At 44.5% G+C, this 16,879-nt stretch overlaps 1 protein-coding gene and 1 long non-coding RNA gene across 4 annotated transcripts in view; both read right to left on the minus strand.

Moving 5' to 3' along the window:
* Nucleotides 1–1,911: 1,911 nt before the first annotated feature.
* LOC309698625 lies at nucleotides 1,912–2,218 on the minus strand. The gene is made up of 2 exons (XR_014274138.1): nucleotides 2,113–2,218; nucleotides 1,912–2,020 (listed from the first exon to the last, which is right to left on the minus strand). It is a non-coding gene; the product is annotated as an uncharacterized lncRNA (long non-coding RNA).
* Nucleotides 2,219–8,720: 6,502 nt separating this feature from the next.
* gatad2b (GATA zinc finger domain containing 2B) overlaps nucleotides 8,721–16,879 on the minus strand; it is a 44,248-nt gene continuing 36,089 nt past the window's right edge. For 2 of the 3 annotated variants that reach the window (XM_082521169.1, XM_082521168.1), the window contains exon 11: nucleotides 8,721–16,579. In XM_082521169.1, the coding sequence (XP_082377295.1) occupies nucleotides 16,443–16,579 (137 nt within the window). In that variant the 3' untranslated portion in view covers nucleotides 8,721–16,442. The remainder of the gene's footprint in view (nucleotides 16,580–16,879) is intronic. The other variant, XR_014274135.1, reaches the window with a different exon arrangement.

Below are 16,879 nucleotides of genomic sequence, written 5' to 3' on the forward strand. Positions count from 1 at the left end.
CAGGGCCTCATAACGTCGTAACGTAATAGGAAAAGGATTGAGATTCCTTACTTTGATGGGGACCCGGCCTCTATAGACAGTTCCTAGCGATCGAGCAACAGCAACTGTACTAGGCCCTTCCAATGGCTCCACCAAGATACATTGTCCTTTCCTCAGTGTCTGTGGGGCCCTAGCCCAAATCACCTGCTCACTGTGCTCAGGGATCTTCACCGGGTGGCGGTAAGCGGGTCGCAGGGTCCCTACTTGTGGTACGGGGACAGCTGCCTGAATTCTTTGACAGTCCTGAAAAGCAGATGCCCACGCTTGTTGAGCGTCTACAGTCGAGCCAACAGGCCAGGTCTGGGTCTGCGTCTGAGGTTTCAAAAAAACACATCCCAACATGGAATGATGATGTTCATACCTAATATAGGTAATGCATTAGAATTATTGGGGTCGTCCTTTGAAATCACAATTCCCATATCTTTCAGGGTAATGTCTCCCACCTGTACTTCAGCTAACACATAGCCCACGTAAGGAATAGCCAATCCATTCGCGGCCTTCAGCTTTAGCCAATTAAGATCACTCTCTTTCCCCGGCTCCTGTTCACCAAACAATCTCCTAAAACAGGCTTGTGGCATTAATGTTACATTAGACCCAGTATCCAGCAAAAATGTCACTTCTTTACCATCAATGAATACTTCTACTTGACGGCATGCCCCTAAAAATTGAGGGTGGTTTAACTGAGTTGGACCACTATCATCCTTTCCAATCACCTGGCCCATAGCGACTGGATTTACTCGTTTAAAGCCATCTGAGATGAAGTGCCCCGACACTCTCTTGCCATGTGTCCACTAACTCCACACCTACTACAAATAGGCTGCCCATGCTCATCCCACTTGTGCCGTGGTCGCTCCACTAACCGTGGGGTTTGCTTTGTCACCGGGGGTGGCTCGGACACTTCAACACCTCCCCTATATTGAGGGGAACTAAGGTTCCACCTTTCTCGCTCACCTCTAGGAGCTGAAAACGTCCGTGGCATTGGTGCTGGTCGGACAAATTCCCTCAGCTCCTCCTGAAGAGTATTTTTGAGATCCATAATTTGCTCCTTCATTTCTGCAAGGATCTCCACTTTAAACTTATCTCTCCAATTCAGAGTATCCTGCCACTTTAAATCCCCTCTTACTACAGCACAAGCGGAGTCCTCATGTACGCCATACAGCGCATCCGCTTCCAATTGCAGAGCCTCTTTACGCACCTGTTCAAATGAGAGGTCAGGATCGTGCCTTAATAAACGCCGCAGATCACGCTGTATCTCACCCTCCCTAAGACCCAAGACAAACTGATCACGCAGGTGCAGGTCAGCCCGCCGAAACCCTTGTGGCTCTTTTGTCTGCAGGCGATGGCCCAACTCCCTTAAGCGTAACGTGAACTTTCTAATAGGCTCTTCTGTCCTTTGTCTACATTCATAAAACATGGCACGCAGGGTACCCACGGCTGTTTTGTCCCCATACAGTTCTTTAAGCTGAAGAAAGATTTTATCTGGCGTATCCCGCTCCGCTTGTTCCAGAATAAGAATTTCACGTCGTGATTCTCCTCCTAATGCACTCAATACAAAATCACATTGCTGTTCTATCGACCACTTTTGAGCACGGAGCATTGCGCTAATTTGACTCTCCCAATCTTCATAATTCGTATTAAGCCCACAAAATTTTGGTACCCAGGGCGCACCGATAAAAAATGATGACGCCATATTCCTGGTTTCAGATAACTCATCCGCCATATTAATCAGTCTAAGGCAGGTAGGTTTGTATACTGGTCACAAATCCTGTCGACAAACGCCAAATGTTACGGGAGGTCTGTTAAGAGAACCTCCGTGCAAAAAGAATAGGAATTCTAGTAGGGACCAGCAACAAACCACCACGCACACACTGCAATGGGTTACACAAAATTTATTTGTTCTTCCTCTAGGCAAACTACCGGCTGAAGACAACCCCGGCCAGGGATCCAAAGCCCAAAGACCACCGCGGTCCGAGTTCTTCGCCTAGTTACAAACAGGGGAGAGAGGGTCACTGCACGAACACGCAACCAACACGTATCAATCCTGCAGCTCCCTAAAACAGGTTTGCCACCCACCTTTTCAGGCTTTAACTTTGTTCGAGGCTGGGTCTCCGCATTACCTCCCGGCAGTTAAACTTCCCCGAGCTGGTCCAGTTCTTCTTATCCTCCAATCTCCAGTCTAGTGCTCGTTTTCCTCTTTTCCAACACGTCCCTTTTTTTCCAGCACGTCCTCTCTTTTCCAGCACGTCCTCTCACAGCTCCATAGGAATACGTCCTCCTTTCCACGTCCCTTCGTTTCGTTAAAAGCAAAAACCAGGCCAGGCTAAAAAAAAATCCTTTCTATTAAAAATGCGCACACTTTGTCCTGGATCTCCGGGGCTCTCCTGCTTCACCGAGGTCCTACTAAAAACAACAACAACACTTCCTGCTTCCTCTCCCCTTTATAAAGAGGAACTCCAATCAGCCGCTCCCTGTATTCAACTCCGCCTCACTGGCAGCTGGGCTAGAGTAAAATCTCCCCTCCCACACAGGTGCAACAACCGTAAATAAACACAAAAACATGCAATTAATCCAAAACAAACTCAAAAACAAAACCAACAAAACTTGGGGGGGGGGGGTTTCTCTCCGTCCTTTCCCACCATGCTATACTCCGTAACACTTACTCCACCAGCGTTTAGTCGCCTACAGGCTTGAGATCTCCACCCCTGCCTCAGGTGACCTCACTGGGGCTAAAGTCTGGTAAATGGGCTGATTCTTACACAGCACCTTTCTACTTTCCCAGAGAACTCAAACATACAACATGCCTCAACATTCACATTCATTCGTACGAGCACTTGTTTTTTTCTATGCTTAAGTGCTTCCACACAGGACACCTTTAAATCCCTGAAAATGAGTAATTATCTGGGTCCAGGCTGTGGGTCAGTCTTTAAAGGCAGACATTATGTTGTTACAAAAAAGGCCCCACTTATCAAGGCCATGAACACAGGAAACTAACTGGATTTCCCATGAGTATCATCTCAGGCCGACTGATTTTTCATACTTGGAACTCTTTTGATTCTGCAGTTTGGGAAACCCTGAAAGGTTTTAGGACCCAGGGGGTCAAAGTGAGGGCAGCAGGTGCTTTCTTCTGTCCTGGTTGGTTTTAGATGAAGGCACTATTTTAAGCTTGATTCTGAGATATGAGCTCTGAATCACACTTATCTGGAGTTGGAGGTTTCCTGCTGGGGACACTGAGGTGTTATCAGGTGATTGCTACATTGCTGGCAGGCTGTGCCATTAAAAGAACTGTGTGGGTCTTTGGTGTTGTGCAGATAAGGCCTTTTGCTCTAATAACGCCTTGTTTTGCAAACTCTTAATAATAAAATGATATAAAGATTTGACCTCTTTATTCCGGACTCGTCCCTGGATGAGTTTTTAACTGGAAGTTTGTTTAGTAGGATAAACACCTCAGTGTTACAGATTATTTCAAATGAGCCAACATTCTTCCAATCTGTGGCAGATTGGAAGAAGTTGATTTATTGACCCCTGACCAGCCCTACAGGAATTCTCTCCTGGAGTTAGATTCAGATTAAACAGTTCAGCTAAAAAACAAATTTCATCTGAACCAACTGGAGCCTGCAGTGCCTCAGACGCAGAGACGGTGAGGACAGCAGGAAACTCATCGGGGCTTCACTCCCTCCTATTAAGGTCTGCCTGACTTTGGATCCACACTTTTCACCGTCTGAGGTCCATCAAGGCGTTCCCGAGCAGTAGGGCAGCGAGCTGGGGGGGGGGGGGGGGTTTCTAATGACTTCTTCAAAAACAGGCTCCTCCCATCTCGCCTCACTGAGGCTAACATTTGTCTTTAAGGCAAGAAGAGGAAGACGCCGACCCTGCAGGCCTGTTCCACCTCCATTGTCGTTCCAGTGCAGAAGCTCAGAGAGACACAGACGGAGACTTTGCAACAACTTAATAACAACAACAAAGATTCGGGCTGGCAGCGCCGAACCCTCAGGAGATCCTTCATAGTCATAAAAATGAATAAAACTAATGATGATAAATCTCCAGACATTTGCATTGTGGCTCATTCTTGGGTTTCACTCTGAGAGATGAAGTAAGGCTGATGAGAAATGTTCTCATGTTCCAGGCATGTGTGTTTGCGGGCAGCTACACCATCATGTCATAACTCGGCGCACGCCTCGAGCCATCCCCAGACGCCAGCTGTGATTGGCTGAGAGGCCAGAGCACTTGCCCCGTGTCTGACTGAATAAAGGCTAGCATTCACGAGCTGCGTGTTCACACCCACCCACCAAGACACTCACAAAATACCAGTAGCACAAGTACACAGACACACCCGCCGGTTTTCAGCAGATCGCTGTCTATTTCCTCATCCGCCCATTTGTTCTCTCAGCGGAGGCGGTGATTCACCACAGGAAGTTCAGTTTGCTTACTGAGCGAGTCTAGTCATGAGTGGGACATCATGATACAGTTGCCTCAAATAAACACTGATTGCTGAGGCTCTTCCAAAAAAGCATTGAACTGTAAAACCGGCCTCTTTAAAGCCTCCATTTATGATGCCTTCAATCCAGTTAAGGGGGCATAAAAACATTATTTCTCAAAATGTGACCAGGTGCACGATGGCGACAGTACAAAGGTTAACAGGACAAGTCATTAGGCCTTCTTATTGTTTTAGACAGGAATGATGTTCAAGCAGCTTCATCTTTTCCCAGTTTTCGATTTGGAAGTGTGACAACAGAAGAAGCTCTTAACTGAACAGAACTCGGCCTTTGTGAAGCCTGTTTCAGGAAAGGGAAATGTGCTTGTGCAAAGGCAGAGAAACAAAGAGAGAACTGACCACTAAAGGAGAAAAGTGGCTGAAAGACATTTCTTCACATAACAATTATTGCAGCGTCTGCCTTCCAGTATAAAGCCGCCTGGAGGCGACCGTGGTTGTGCTTTGCTGCTTTGCTGCTTTGCTGCTTTGCTGCTGCTGAACTGACACAAAAGTTGCTCCTCAGGAACTGGACGAGTTTCCTTCATTCTTTCTTTTCACAGTGTCAACCACAGGAGAAAAAAGTCCTCTCTGTTTACCCCAAAACTTGAGGACTGATTGGCTGAAGCCTGTTGCTAAGTGTTCTGTGATTGGTTGGAGTCCTTGTTCATGCGTGGGGCATGCACACAGGGCATGTGGGCGTCTTCGGGAGGAATTTTGTTTTTCTCATGGCTCCTGGGCAGGACGGGGGGGACTTTCTGCTTCCTGCTGCTTGATCTGCTTTCAGTTTTGATATTTTAGTGGGTTTTTGCCAAACTTACTTTTAAATGGAAGCGAATAAGTGTTGAAAATGTTACAGGTTGTTCCCTTTCAGGGAACTCTGACTGTCAAAAAGTCACATGGGTTTAGTCAGCGGAGTCTTTAATATGGTGCAAGCACAGGTATGTAACTGTAAGTCACATGGTTAACCATGTATTCCTACAGTACTGTATTCTGCTTCATATCCGTGACCAGTTTGGAGTCACCAGTTAAACTGGCATTCATGCTTTTGGGTGGTGGGAGGAAGTCAGGGTCCCCAAAGGAAGACAACACAGAGGGCCCACCCACTGTCTGTCCTGGGAGGAGATACTCAGAAAACAAAGTCAGCAGTGATAACAGTGAACAAGGTCATTGCCATTACAACAGTTACTTTATTCATGCATATTCTAAAGAAACAGTGAGAAAGAATAAAAGCCTGGAAGCTGAACCAATGACAGTTTTCCTTGTTGAGCGTTTTGATCAGTAGCTATAGCGTTTGCAGCATTTCACTCACTGTGTGGGGAACAGCAATGTGCACAGACAGACTCGTCACCTTGACATCCACCTTAATCAGCCGTCTGCCACCTGCGTGCATGCTCGCACTGAAAAACAACAAGCAGGACAGAACATGAATCGGCAGATATTTTGAAAATACAGATAAAACCGCACAGACGTGAACACTTGTGTTTTTGGGGAGAGTGAGGAAGACATAAACTCTGAGGCCGGTGGAAACAAACCGACCGCAGGATCTTAACCTTCCCGGCTTGTGTTCCCGGCAGACGCTCCGCTCTTTACCAGCACCGATCAGCACATTTTATGTGTGCAAGAACAGATTTGATCATTTCTGTGCTGAGCAATGTTTTCCAGAATAAACAGACTTTGGTCTGGGAACCTTTGTTTGGACTTCAAGCACATTCAAACAACTGTGAGCAGTTTGAAAAGATTTACTGACGGGCAGGAGAGAGGACGTTAGCAGTGACCAAAGTAAGGTGAATGTGTTTCGCTCCAGAGTGACTGAGAGCGTGCACACAGCTGTAGAGCAGGTAAGCCCTTTCATTGGCTGGAACAGGAGAAACAGACAGCAACAGATGGATGCCCCCCGAGTTATTATCAATGTTAATGTTTGTCTACGGTCTCTGTGGTTCATTATCAGCCCTGCTGCTTGTTCAGTCTCGTCCACTCTGTGTATCTTACATGGAGATGTTTGCCTTGTGAGGAGTCCGTGACAGTTTACGTTAAAAAAGTGAGGCAAATATTAGGATTAATTCATGAATCCTAATGAATTATTGTAGTGAGCAGCTGCATACGATAGATGTGGCTTAACTCTTTATTCTAGAGTATATTACAGTGATGGAGGAAGGCCTAACTGCGTATTGACTTGTGCACATGCAGACATTAAATCAACGTCCAGGTGTGTGTGCCACTCAGGCTCGACGAGGCTGACAATAAGGAAATGACTCGCTGGGAGATTTTCTGACGTTTGAAGGTTGTTAAAGTGTGACAACAGAGTTCAGTCCATTCAGCACATAGATGATAACAGACAAACACAGAGCAAATGTAGATGAGCGATGTTACTGTTTCACTTAAGGGAGGCTGTGTGGTTTGAAGCACTTTGGAAGGTCGCACTGCACTATAGTTACACACTCGAGGTCGTCCACCTACCGTGTTCCCGTCCTTCAGGCAGATCTATATGTAAACACTCAGAGAACGTCATGTTCCACACGTTCCACACAGAGCCGGCCCCGCCCACCGTCACATCATGTACTCTATTAATGCAGCTGTTCTCCTTTTTTACAGGTCACATGATTGTGGTTGTGTTGTGTAATGACTGGCGCTCTAGACAAAAGGGGAGGGAGATGCAGCTCGTTGTTTTCCTGCATGTGCACAAAGCCTGAAAGACTTCATCAACATGTTTAACTGGTAACAGTACGAGTTCAGTATGATGGCAGAAACAGATATGTGACACTTGTTTATTACCAACTGTCCAACGGTTCCGTGTAAGCACGGGCATTTCTGCAAACATCCTTAAGTAAATACATGTCTGACAGCCTTATTTTTAGAAAAGTCTATTCAAACTATGCATCGCCGTTACAGGAACCTTCTGATACGCTCAAAGGAGGCAGGAGCAGGAGTCAGATAAGACTGTTAGCGAGCGCTCAGTAAATCTGCTCTGGGCTGGGAGCTGATTCTGTTAGCAGTGGTCTTATGACTTAAAGAGCCATAAAACCCACAGAGCGCTTTTTAGGATCAATGCTACAATAATATTTAATATTCAGGCAAAAACCATTTCTATTCTATTCTGCTTTGTAACTTTGCATGTTCCAGTAGATGGCATCTCAAATGCAGTATGGCAGACAGTCAACATGTCACGTTATGACACAGCGCAGAAACAATACTGTAACAGCTGCTCCAAATAGTGTGTGTGTGTGTGTGTGTGTGTGTGTGTGTGTGTGTGTGTGTGTGTGTGTGTGTGTCCACCAGCCCTGATCCCTGCATGTACCGGTTCATTCAAAGCAGCTCACAGAGGATGGCTGTTTAGTCAACACTGAAAAATCAAGAAGTGACATCATGAAACAAGTTACAGTAAAAACACATTCGTCGGTGCTGAAATGGAGAGAGCTGGGTTCAGATTGAGTCCTGATCAGTCTGCTTCATTCTACTTTTCCTGGAGGCTCTTTCAAGCTCTCCAGATGGAAACTGTTTCGACACAGGTCAAATTTCAGCTGACCCGGGAAATGGTTTGTTGCTCCAGGCTGCCACCTAGTGGAGAGTACTGCGTTGTGTACATGATATAAACGCTGGTTTAAGTATAGACCCCCTAATCCAGGGGTGGGGATCTCCAGGCCTCGAGGGCCGGTGTGCTTGATCCAACACAGCTGATTTAAACGGCTAAAGAATCAGAATCAGAGAGACTTTATTTATTTATCCCCAAGGGCCAATTAAGGTACAACGGAGCAGACGTTAAAGATAAGGGCATGGCATAAACAGGCCAAGAATGAGAACCTGGATGGTTCTGGAGGTGGTGACCACAGTATTCACAGAGGCCATGGTTTTGAGGCCCTGCCAGGCTGAGTGGAGGTCCCCTGTGGTGAATTTTTTTCCAACAGTGTTTTTATACTCCAGTTTAGCAGTTTTTAAGGGGCTCTTGACCTCCCTGTTGACCTCCTTTTTATCCAGAGCAGAGCCGGAAAAGAAAATCCTCTTTTTTTTAAATTAAGGATTTCCTTGAGCTCCTTGGTGATCCAGGGTATGTTGTTGGGGTAGATGGAGACTGTTTTTGAGGAGATAATGATAACTTGAAAATTAATGAAAAGACCAGAGGAAAAGTGATCGGGACAGATCGGCTGAAAACGCTGCCCAGAGCGTCGCTGAAGAAGAAGAAGAAAGCTGAATGACGTTGACACTTTGAAGCAAATTGTTTCAACCTTTATTAAACATAGCTTGCAAGAGATAAATATTACAAAGTTATTTCCTCCAAAATTAGCTTATTTTTTTTCAATCAATGCATAATTGTCAATCAACTGGCAGTATTCAAACAGCATTATTTTCTTGACGTTTTTTTTGAAGACCGTTAAATATCAAGTATGTGCAAAAGGTCAGGATTGATGCAAGTAAAACAAAAATTAGTCTGATTAGTCTCTGGTCCGTTTTATCATTCGTTCCTACTTCCCAGATATTTAAAATTGTCAACACTATGCAAAAAGAAACAATGATTTTGCAGTTAAATCATTCCCTGCATTAGCAACAACAATTAATAGAAGATAAAGCCAAACAGTACAGTATCATACGTGTTGTATGCTGGTGTCGGCAGAAAAAGTGGTCACTGATTCAGGGCGAGCGCTTCTTTACGAAAAAGCTAAACAAACAAAAAGTTTCAACAGTTGTAAGAATCTGCGTCTTAGTGGTTCGTGTCGATCCGCTGTCTGCCTGCGTGTAACAAACCGGGGAGCAGTAATCGTTTCCATCAAAACACAGAAACGTAATTACGAGAGGTGGTTTCGCCAACGTGACGGCGTTCTGACAGTGAGGGCTAGGCCCACCGAGTCCGACCAATCAGAGTGTTTCCATCAACAAGTAATTTGAAGGTATCTAAAGTTTAATGCGTCGAAGTATTCAGACGGGAGTTTCAGACCATTCTGATCTGAACCAGTGAGCACTTCCCTGCAAACGCTAACTAGTTCAAAATAACAGCAAATGCAACCAGCAAGGCTGCTTCAAGAAGCAGAACGGGCGAAAGAAAAGGAATCCCAAACATTTTGCACATTTGTTACACAATAATACACAGTGATCACAAAACGAAATGACAAGCTTCACAATATTCATGGCTTTTTGTTTGCTTTTCTACACAATGTACAACCATTTAATTTCTTTTTTCAGTAACGGAGGAAAAAATGCATATGTACAATAAGTCATTATCACTTAAAACCTAGCAAATATTGTGTCATTTATTTCATAGTCAATATTTTTTTTAACTGCGACAGAAAGAAAACAAACAAATCCTTAGAATAAAGAATGACTTGAAAATCTAAAAAGTGATGTTGAAAAGAACAAAGTTCAAATACAAAGATGTATAAATGCATCTGCAAAAAGAGAGACGGGAGCTTATTTTGTCATTTAAACTTTAGCTTTGCAGCTAAAGCAGATCGGACCAGGAGTTGGAGCAAAAATAGATTTCAGGTATCGTTTCGCTACATCCAATTTCAAACGTTGTCTCCCATTCAGCTCAGTCTTTATACACATAGTGCCAGCTCACAGCAGGGATCTTGGATCGCTCTCTGTGGACTGTTTGTCACTGGATCATTCTGTAGTAGTGACAGGCAGGTCTGGATTACTTGGACACAACCAGAACGCACAACAAAACAAACAAACAAACAAAAAAACCGCACAAACACTGTACGCGTGTAGACGATGCAGGGCTTATTGGAGCTGAGCTTTGAACCACAGATGGATTCACACGGAGCTTCATCAGAGTCGACTCAGTACCGATACTCGCTTAGGATTCGTTCAGTAACACTGTAATAAAAGTTGACATTACTGTATCGTACAGCCTTTATGAGGCAGCGCGTTCACTGCAGGGCGACAGGCCTTAGACTGTTACAGCACCCACCTTCATATTTAAGCAAATTTGAGAAACTTACGAGAGTATCAGCCACAATCTGTGGATTTGAACACTGAAACTTCTATCCCTGTGTCAATAACAATATAACACACTTTGATTGTTAGTAGGCTATAAGATGCACATGTGAGAAAACAGCTGAATTAGGGAGAGGGGAAACTAACAGCTCTCAAACTGGGCATAAGAGGAAACACTGACCTTTCCATGGGTCATCATGTGAACTCCAACACTGTCCTGAGCTGTGAAGAAGCTCAGGACAGTGTTGCCTTCTCTACTGTCGTCTGACCATTCAAAGTGCTTTCAGATGCAAAACTCATGTTTTTGGATAGTTTTGCTTCCCACTGTGTTCAACACTCCTCTGTCATGATTTGGTGCTGCTCTCTTTATGGACCAAAAATCGTCCCGCGTGCAGCTTACAGGTGATTTTCTTGGCTGGTGGGCTCATTAAACAGGAGAAGACTACTGTGACCGACCTGCAAAGATTAGCTGATGAAGTGCTGACGTACTTTAGAGAGAAGCTCTTTTATCCATTTTCTTAAAACTGTATTTTTGGTCTTAACTGCTACCATCACTTCTCTGGCTCGTACATTCACATGTGCCTTTTACTTGAACACAGCAGTGCTTTAAGCTAAATGCCAATGTCAAGTTGCAATATGTGAATCATTTTTAAAAAGGAGCAGTTCATGTGGATTAGCAAACACTTTTCAATGAACTGAGTGTAGTTGTGCAGCTGCTCAGTCATAAACCAAAGGATCAGAGAAACAACTGTAATCTGTGACATTCAAACACCGTACACAAACCGAGGTAAACGTTTCTGTGAGAAACATCAGCTGGTACCCGAGAGCTGAAGAAATCCAACATGGCGGCCAGAGGTCGTGTCAGGTCATGCGGAGTCCTTTGCAACAGGTCAGCCATGTTTCACTACACGTTAGTCCAAGGTCTCTATCAATAATCTGAATCTGCCGGGATGCTGTCGCAGATCATCATCAGTAATCTGCATGCGTCAGACTCCTGGAGGGCCAGTGTGCTGTGAATAATACTGCACGTTAACTGAACACTGCTCGAAATAGCCGAGTGTTGTCACCAACAACACCAAAGACTTGACCTGAACACGTTCTCCTTGCGTAGATTATGAGAGGGTTCGACTGCAGTCTGAATGATGTGTTGGTCATATAACCTGCTGTCTGCACAGCCTCATTACAGTTATGAAGATTGCTCATGTTCCCTCCCAAACCTTCAACACCACCATCATACAGTTATTTCCAGAGGTTTTTGGACCATGAAATGCCTTTCACACAACGACAGTGGACTTGAAACCAAATCAACATGTGACAAAACCAGACTTTCTGGTTTAATTGACAGAAGTGTTGCATTGACTGTTGACTGACTGATTCTTCAAGGGTCAAAAGTAACTGGACAACTGACAGACAAGCAGATTCGTGGTCAGACTCCCTCATTGTTCCCTGACAAAGGAGAAAACAGATGTGGAATTAATGGTGAATGTTGAACTTGTACTTAGCTGATCATGGGAACTCTCAGCATGAAGGTGGTTACGCTCCATCAACCAGGACAGATGAGACATTTACAAAGAATATCTAAAAGAGCAGGTGGAGGCAGTGTTGTGGCATACGCATGTATGCCTGAAAACAACTTATTGGTGACGTGACAGAAGCATCAGGATGAATTCTGCAGTGTACAGGATCTCTCTGCTCAGATTTAGCCAAATGCTCCAAAACTGACTGGATGACACCTCAGTGCACATGGACAATGTCCCAAACATACTGCATGAGCAACCCTAGAGCTTTTCTGAGACAAAGAAATGGGACATTGATTGAGTATTGAGGCAAATCTGAAGGCAAACACACACAAAAAGCAGCTGAAGGCAGCTGGAGTAAATGGAATAACGGCCTGGCAGAGTATCACGATGGAGGAAACAGCTGGTGATGTCCGTGGGTTCGAGACTTCGGGCAGTCTTTGACAGCACAGGATTTCAGTGAAGTATTAAAAATAATCCGTACATTTAAAATTACAGCAGTCTGTCCAAATACTTTTGAGCCTCTGAAAGATGTAAAAAAGATTCAACAGGTGATGCAATATTTTTGTTTAAACCCTTTGAATTAAAACAAAGTCTGCATTTCAATAACACCTTGATTTCAAATCCACTGTGATGGTCCACTAAGGCAAGATAAGCAAAAAAGAAAGAAGAAGAAAAAGTTACGTTTATGGGAAAACGAGCTTTCTGCCTGCTGTCTGTAGGCAGCCAACCACAATCTAACACTGCTGGTTGTGACAGCTGTTGTTAGGTCTCAAACTAACTGTGATGAAGCAACTGTCCAACCTGTGTAAGACAGATTGGGTTTGGGCAGGTTTAGAGGTTTAGTCCGGAGCAAAACCATCGACGTCGTCATGAAAATACTTCAAATGGTTTGTGAAAACACACACTTGCATGATAAATAGATAAAAGTGGATTAACACCATCAGATGCTTAGTTCTGTTCATTTGACAGCACCGCAGTTTTCAACCCGTCTCAACTCCACAACTATGTTGGAAGAATAACATTTCCTGACACTTTGGAAACTGCACATTACTCTGCTGCAGCGTTGAGAGCTGCTCATGTAAAAGCCCAGTGACAGTTATGTCACCAACTTTCACCGTTTCTTATCCAGAGCACAGCGAAGATGGGCCTGGAACAGGCGAAGAGTCTGTTCGTAATAACATTGAACGATTGGTTCTTCTCACTAGTTTCACTCTCATGCCAAAAGTTCTCCATCTGAACGACGAGTGCTGTCACTTTAACCAATGGTAAACATTACCGATCCTGGGACTGAGATGGAATTTAGTTTGCAATAAGAACTCTGTAACTGATGTGCGACCAAAGAACAACAACAATGGATCATTTTACACAAACACAAAGGGGCAGCTGTAGCTCGGGAGCTCGAGCAGGAGGTCAACTACTAACCAGAGAGTCGGTGGTTCAATCCCTGGCTGCTCAGGTCAAACATCCTGGGGCAGGATACTGAGCCCGAGTTGTGCCCGATGCATCCATCACAGTACGAATGTTAGAGAGAAAACGCTTGAGCAAAAAGAGAAAAAGTGTTTGGGTGGATGAGGTTACGTTGTATAAAGCGCACAGAGTGCTCAGGTACAGTAGCAAAGGGCTGCGTAAGAACCGGTCCATTACCAACGGCACACTTGCTGCAGTGATCTGTCACATGAGTGAGAGCGGGGTGCAGGCCTGACACTGGGCTCTGTAAGGGTTATGTGTCAGAATATGAGTGGAGTAACTCCATCTTCTAGATACATGTACAAACTGGGCACCAGTGAAATGAAAGCTGGGACTGAGGTCCAACATTTGCAGAGAGTAAATTAGGATTTAGTCATTTATCAACAAGTTGAGTGTCTCTTTCAGCTTTTCTCCAAACTTTATTCAGTGTGTTCGATAACTTCTTTGTGCATGTTTCAAAGGAGTAACAACTGGAGCATGACTGGAGGTGACACACCAGCAGCAGAGCAGGTCGCCTACTGATCGGAAGGTTGGTGGTTCGATCCCCGTCTGCTCCAGTCTGCACGCCAAATATCCTTGGGCAAGATGCTAACCCCAGGTTGCTCTCCGATGCGTCCATCGGAGTGTGAATGTGTGTGAATGTTAGTCAGACAGCGCTTGTGTGATTGGGTGAATCACCGAGTTGTGTAAAGCGCTTTGAGCGCTCAGATAGAGCAGAAAAGCGCTACCAGTCCATTTAGCACTGGTCATGCTAACATGCTAACTGAGCTGTTTCAACAAAGAGACGTTCCACACAAACCTGTTTTCATCGACTTCCTCCTGTTCATGTTGTCAACAACAGAACAAGTAGTGACAAATAACGCCATCAAGACCAACGTCAGCTCTGCTGTGACTTCAGTGAGCGCCCTCAGGGATAGAAGCAACATGTAGTCATCCTGTGGTGGCTTCAGGTAAGGCCTTTGTTAAGAAGCCCACAAAGTGTTCAGCTATGTCACCAACTTTGCCTTGCTTGTGTCATCACAGCTGACCAATAAGAGTGGAGTTGGAATTTTGGAAGGAGGGCTTTAAAGCGACAGAAACTCAAACGGAGCATTTGTAGAAGTGCAGGATCATAAAGTGTTTTTGAACATTAAAAGCATGTAAACATCTTTTGGGGATTATGAACATGAGCCTGTAAATAAAGCAAAACGAGAAACACAAAACACACCTCGGTGAAATCGGAGCGTCTCACCGGACTCTGGTTAGCCGTCAGCCAGCATCCAGACCGCAGCCACTCTTAACTCTTCTCCATACAAAAACATCTAATTTGAAATATGCACAGTGCTCCTCTGGAGAGGAAACGTGTGTGCAGAGCAGACACACGATGATTGAGCCATGCCTCTCCTTAAAAGATAAAATCCACGTCCTTTTTCTCTGAAGCTAGGTATCTATACATAATCCATACAGACATTTTAATAGTTTCTGTTTTATGTTGATTATTATCGTCTCCGGCAGCTGTACCTCTCAGGTACGCAACCATTTTATTAGGAGACGCCGCATAAAGTTTAAACAAACAAACAAAAAGGGATGAGGTAGGGATGGGAATAGTAGTTAGGGTTTGGGAATGGGTGTTGCACAACATTTAGAAAATAATCTAAAAACCAAAATATAAAAAGAAGAAGAACCCAGATTTGTAGTTACAGAGTCTGTGGTTTGGACGCACAAAATATGCTTCCACCTTTAGCTTTGAGGTCTTTTCGCTCTCTCAAAGAACACGCGATGCCACGAGGAACAGCGGGGTGAAAGGGTTCAGTCTGTGCATACTGAACAGCCGAAGGTTTGGGGTGGGGAGTATGGGTGAGGTGGTTTAGTAGGTCACTGGGAAATAGTGAAATGGGATGGGACCAACAGGTTTCTGTCTGAATGAAGAGCATCAGCAGCCCCAATACTTGGCAGGTACACAGACGACACACTCGGCCTGTCAGCTTCCGTCTCGCTGGAGCTTCGACTGACTGCTGGTCTCCTGAAGAGGCAGATGGTAAACTGCTGTGACTGTCCATCGTGATTAGTACAACTTAAGTATCATCCAGCATAAAAAAGTGTGTTACTGTTTCAATCTGAAATGAAGAACCTGATAAGAAGCTTTTCGTGAACGACGGTGGAAGCAAAGGAAAGATTATCCGAACGCCGATCACATAGGATTTTCTTTTGCTTTCGTCTGTCGCTCGCTTCCAGTTCATTAACTCTGTTGGTGGCAGAATCTCCGGCGCTGTCCTGAAACTTAACTTTAGCATATCAGAATTTTGGCTGTGTGTCGCTGTGAAGCAGGCCCTTTTAGGGAGATTGTACAGGTGTGGGTGCTCTGCTGCTCCCTCCTTCCCTCCCTCCAGCTTTTCCATTTTTAAAATGGGTTCTTCATCCTCTTTTCAAGAGCATGCAGAGCCTCAAACTGTCTGTTTTTGTACCCATCGGGATTTTCCACTGTTTCATCCAAGTCGAGACTATTTTACAAAGCTTGTAAGTTGCATAGCAACCAGAACGCATCATCTTGATCTTCTGTTACTAGCAACAATCGCAGCTAAGCTGTAGGACAAATTATAAAGAAAAAAAAAATCCTATATGACCTTGGCCTAAAGAAACCGACAACGACAGGCCGTCACTACCCAGAGTCAAAGATAAACAGCAGAAAAACAAACCATCAAAAGGAAAAAGCATAATGAGTAATAGTAACAGAAGCAAATATGGTAGTTGTGGGAATAATAATGCTACCACCAGTTATAATAAGGGGAATTATAATTCTTAAATAGACTGAAGAAGAAGGATTTTACTATATTAAGAGCATGTCAAATGCACTGGTCGTTTAGAGTCCTTGTCCAACTTGGTGGGGTTTTTATGGGTCAGTTTAAGGTAGGCACATGGACAGGCACTGCATGCGATGAGAGGTGAAGAGGAGAGGGTATCGACTGATTTAGGAGTGCTTCGGTATGGTTTAGGTATGAAGATGAAGGTGGCTTCAAGGGGCAAGAGCTGGACAGGGCTCATTTCTGTCCAGTGATCGACTGCGATATGGATCGAGGCGGGATCATGTCCAACAGGTACTCTCTCTGCCGGTCTGCTAAGCTGGAGCTCTTATGGGCTCCGACAGCCGCTGGGTTCAGATAGGCAATGTTTAACCCTGTGGAAGCAGAAGGACAACATTCAGAGAAGATGCACTTTGTAGAGTTTAAGGCTCAAACATTTGTAAGTGACCTTTTGTTTTGTTGCTATTGACATGAACTAGCCTTATTTTCTTATTTTATACGTTTACTAGAATTTTTTGAATGTAAAGAAACAGCAATAAAACTACATCGATACAGAGGTGGACACAGCGAAACATCTGCGTCCTCACCTTCTCCCGTTTGTTTGAATGATTGACCCCAGATAACCTTCTCTGGCATATTTACCGTCACACCTGCCTCACTCTCATTCACATCCA

This window comes from Aulonocara stuartgranti, assembly GCF_965226115.1.
Source record: "Aulonocara stuartgranti genome assembly, chromosome: 22".
NCBI lineage: Eukaryota > Metazoa > Chordata > Actinopteri > Cichliformes > Cichlidae > Aulonocara > Aulonocara stuartgranti.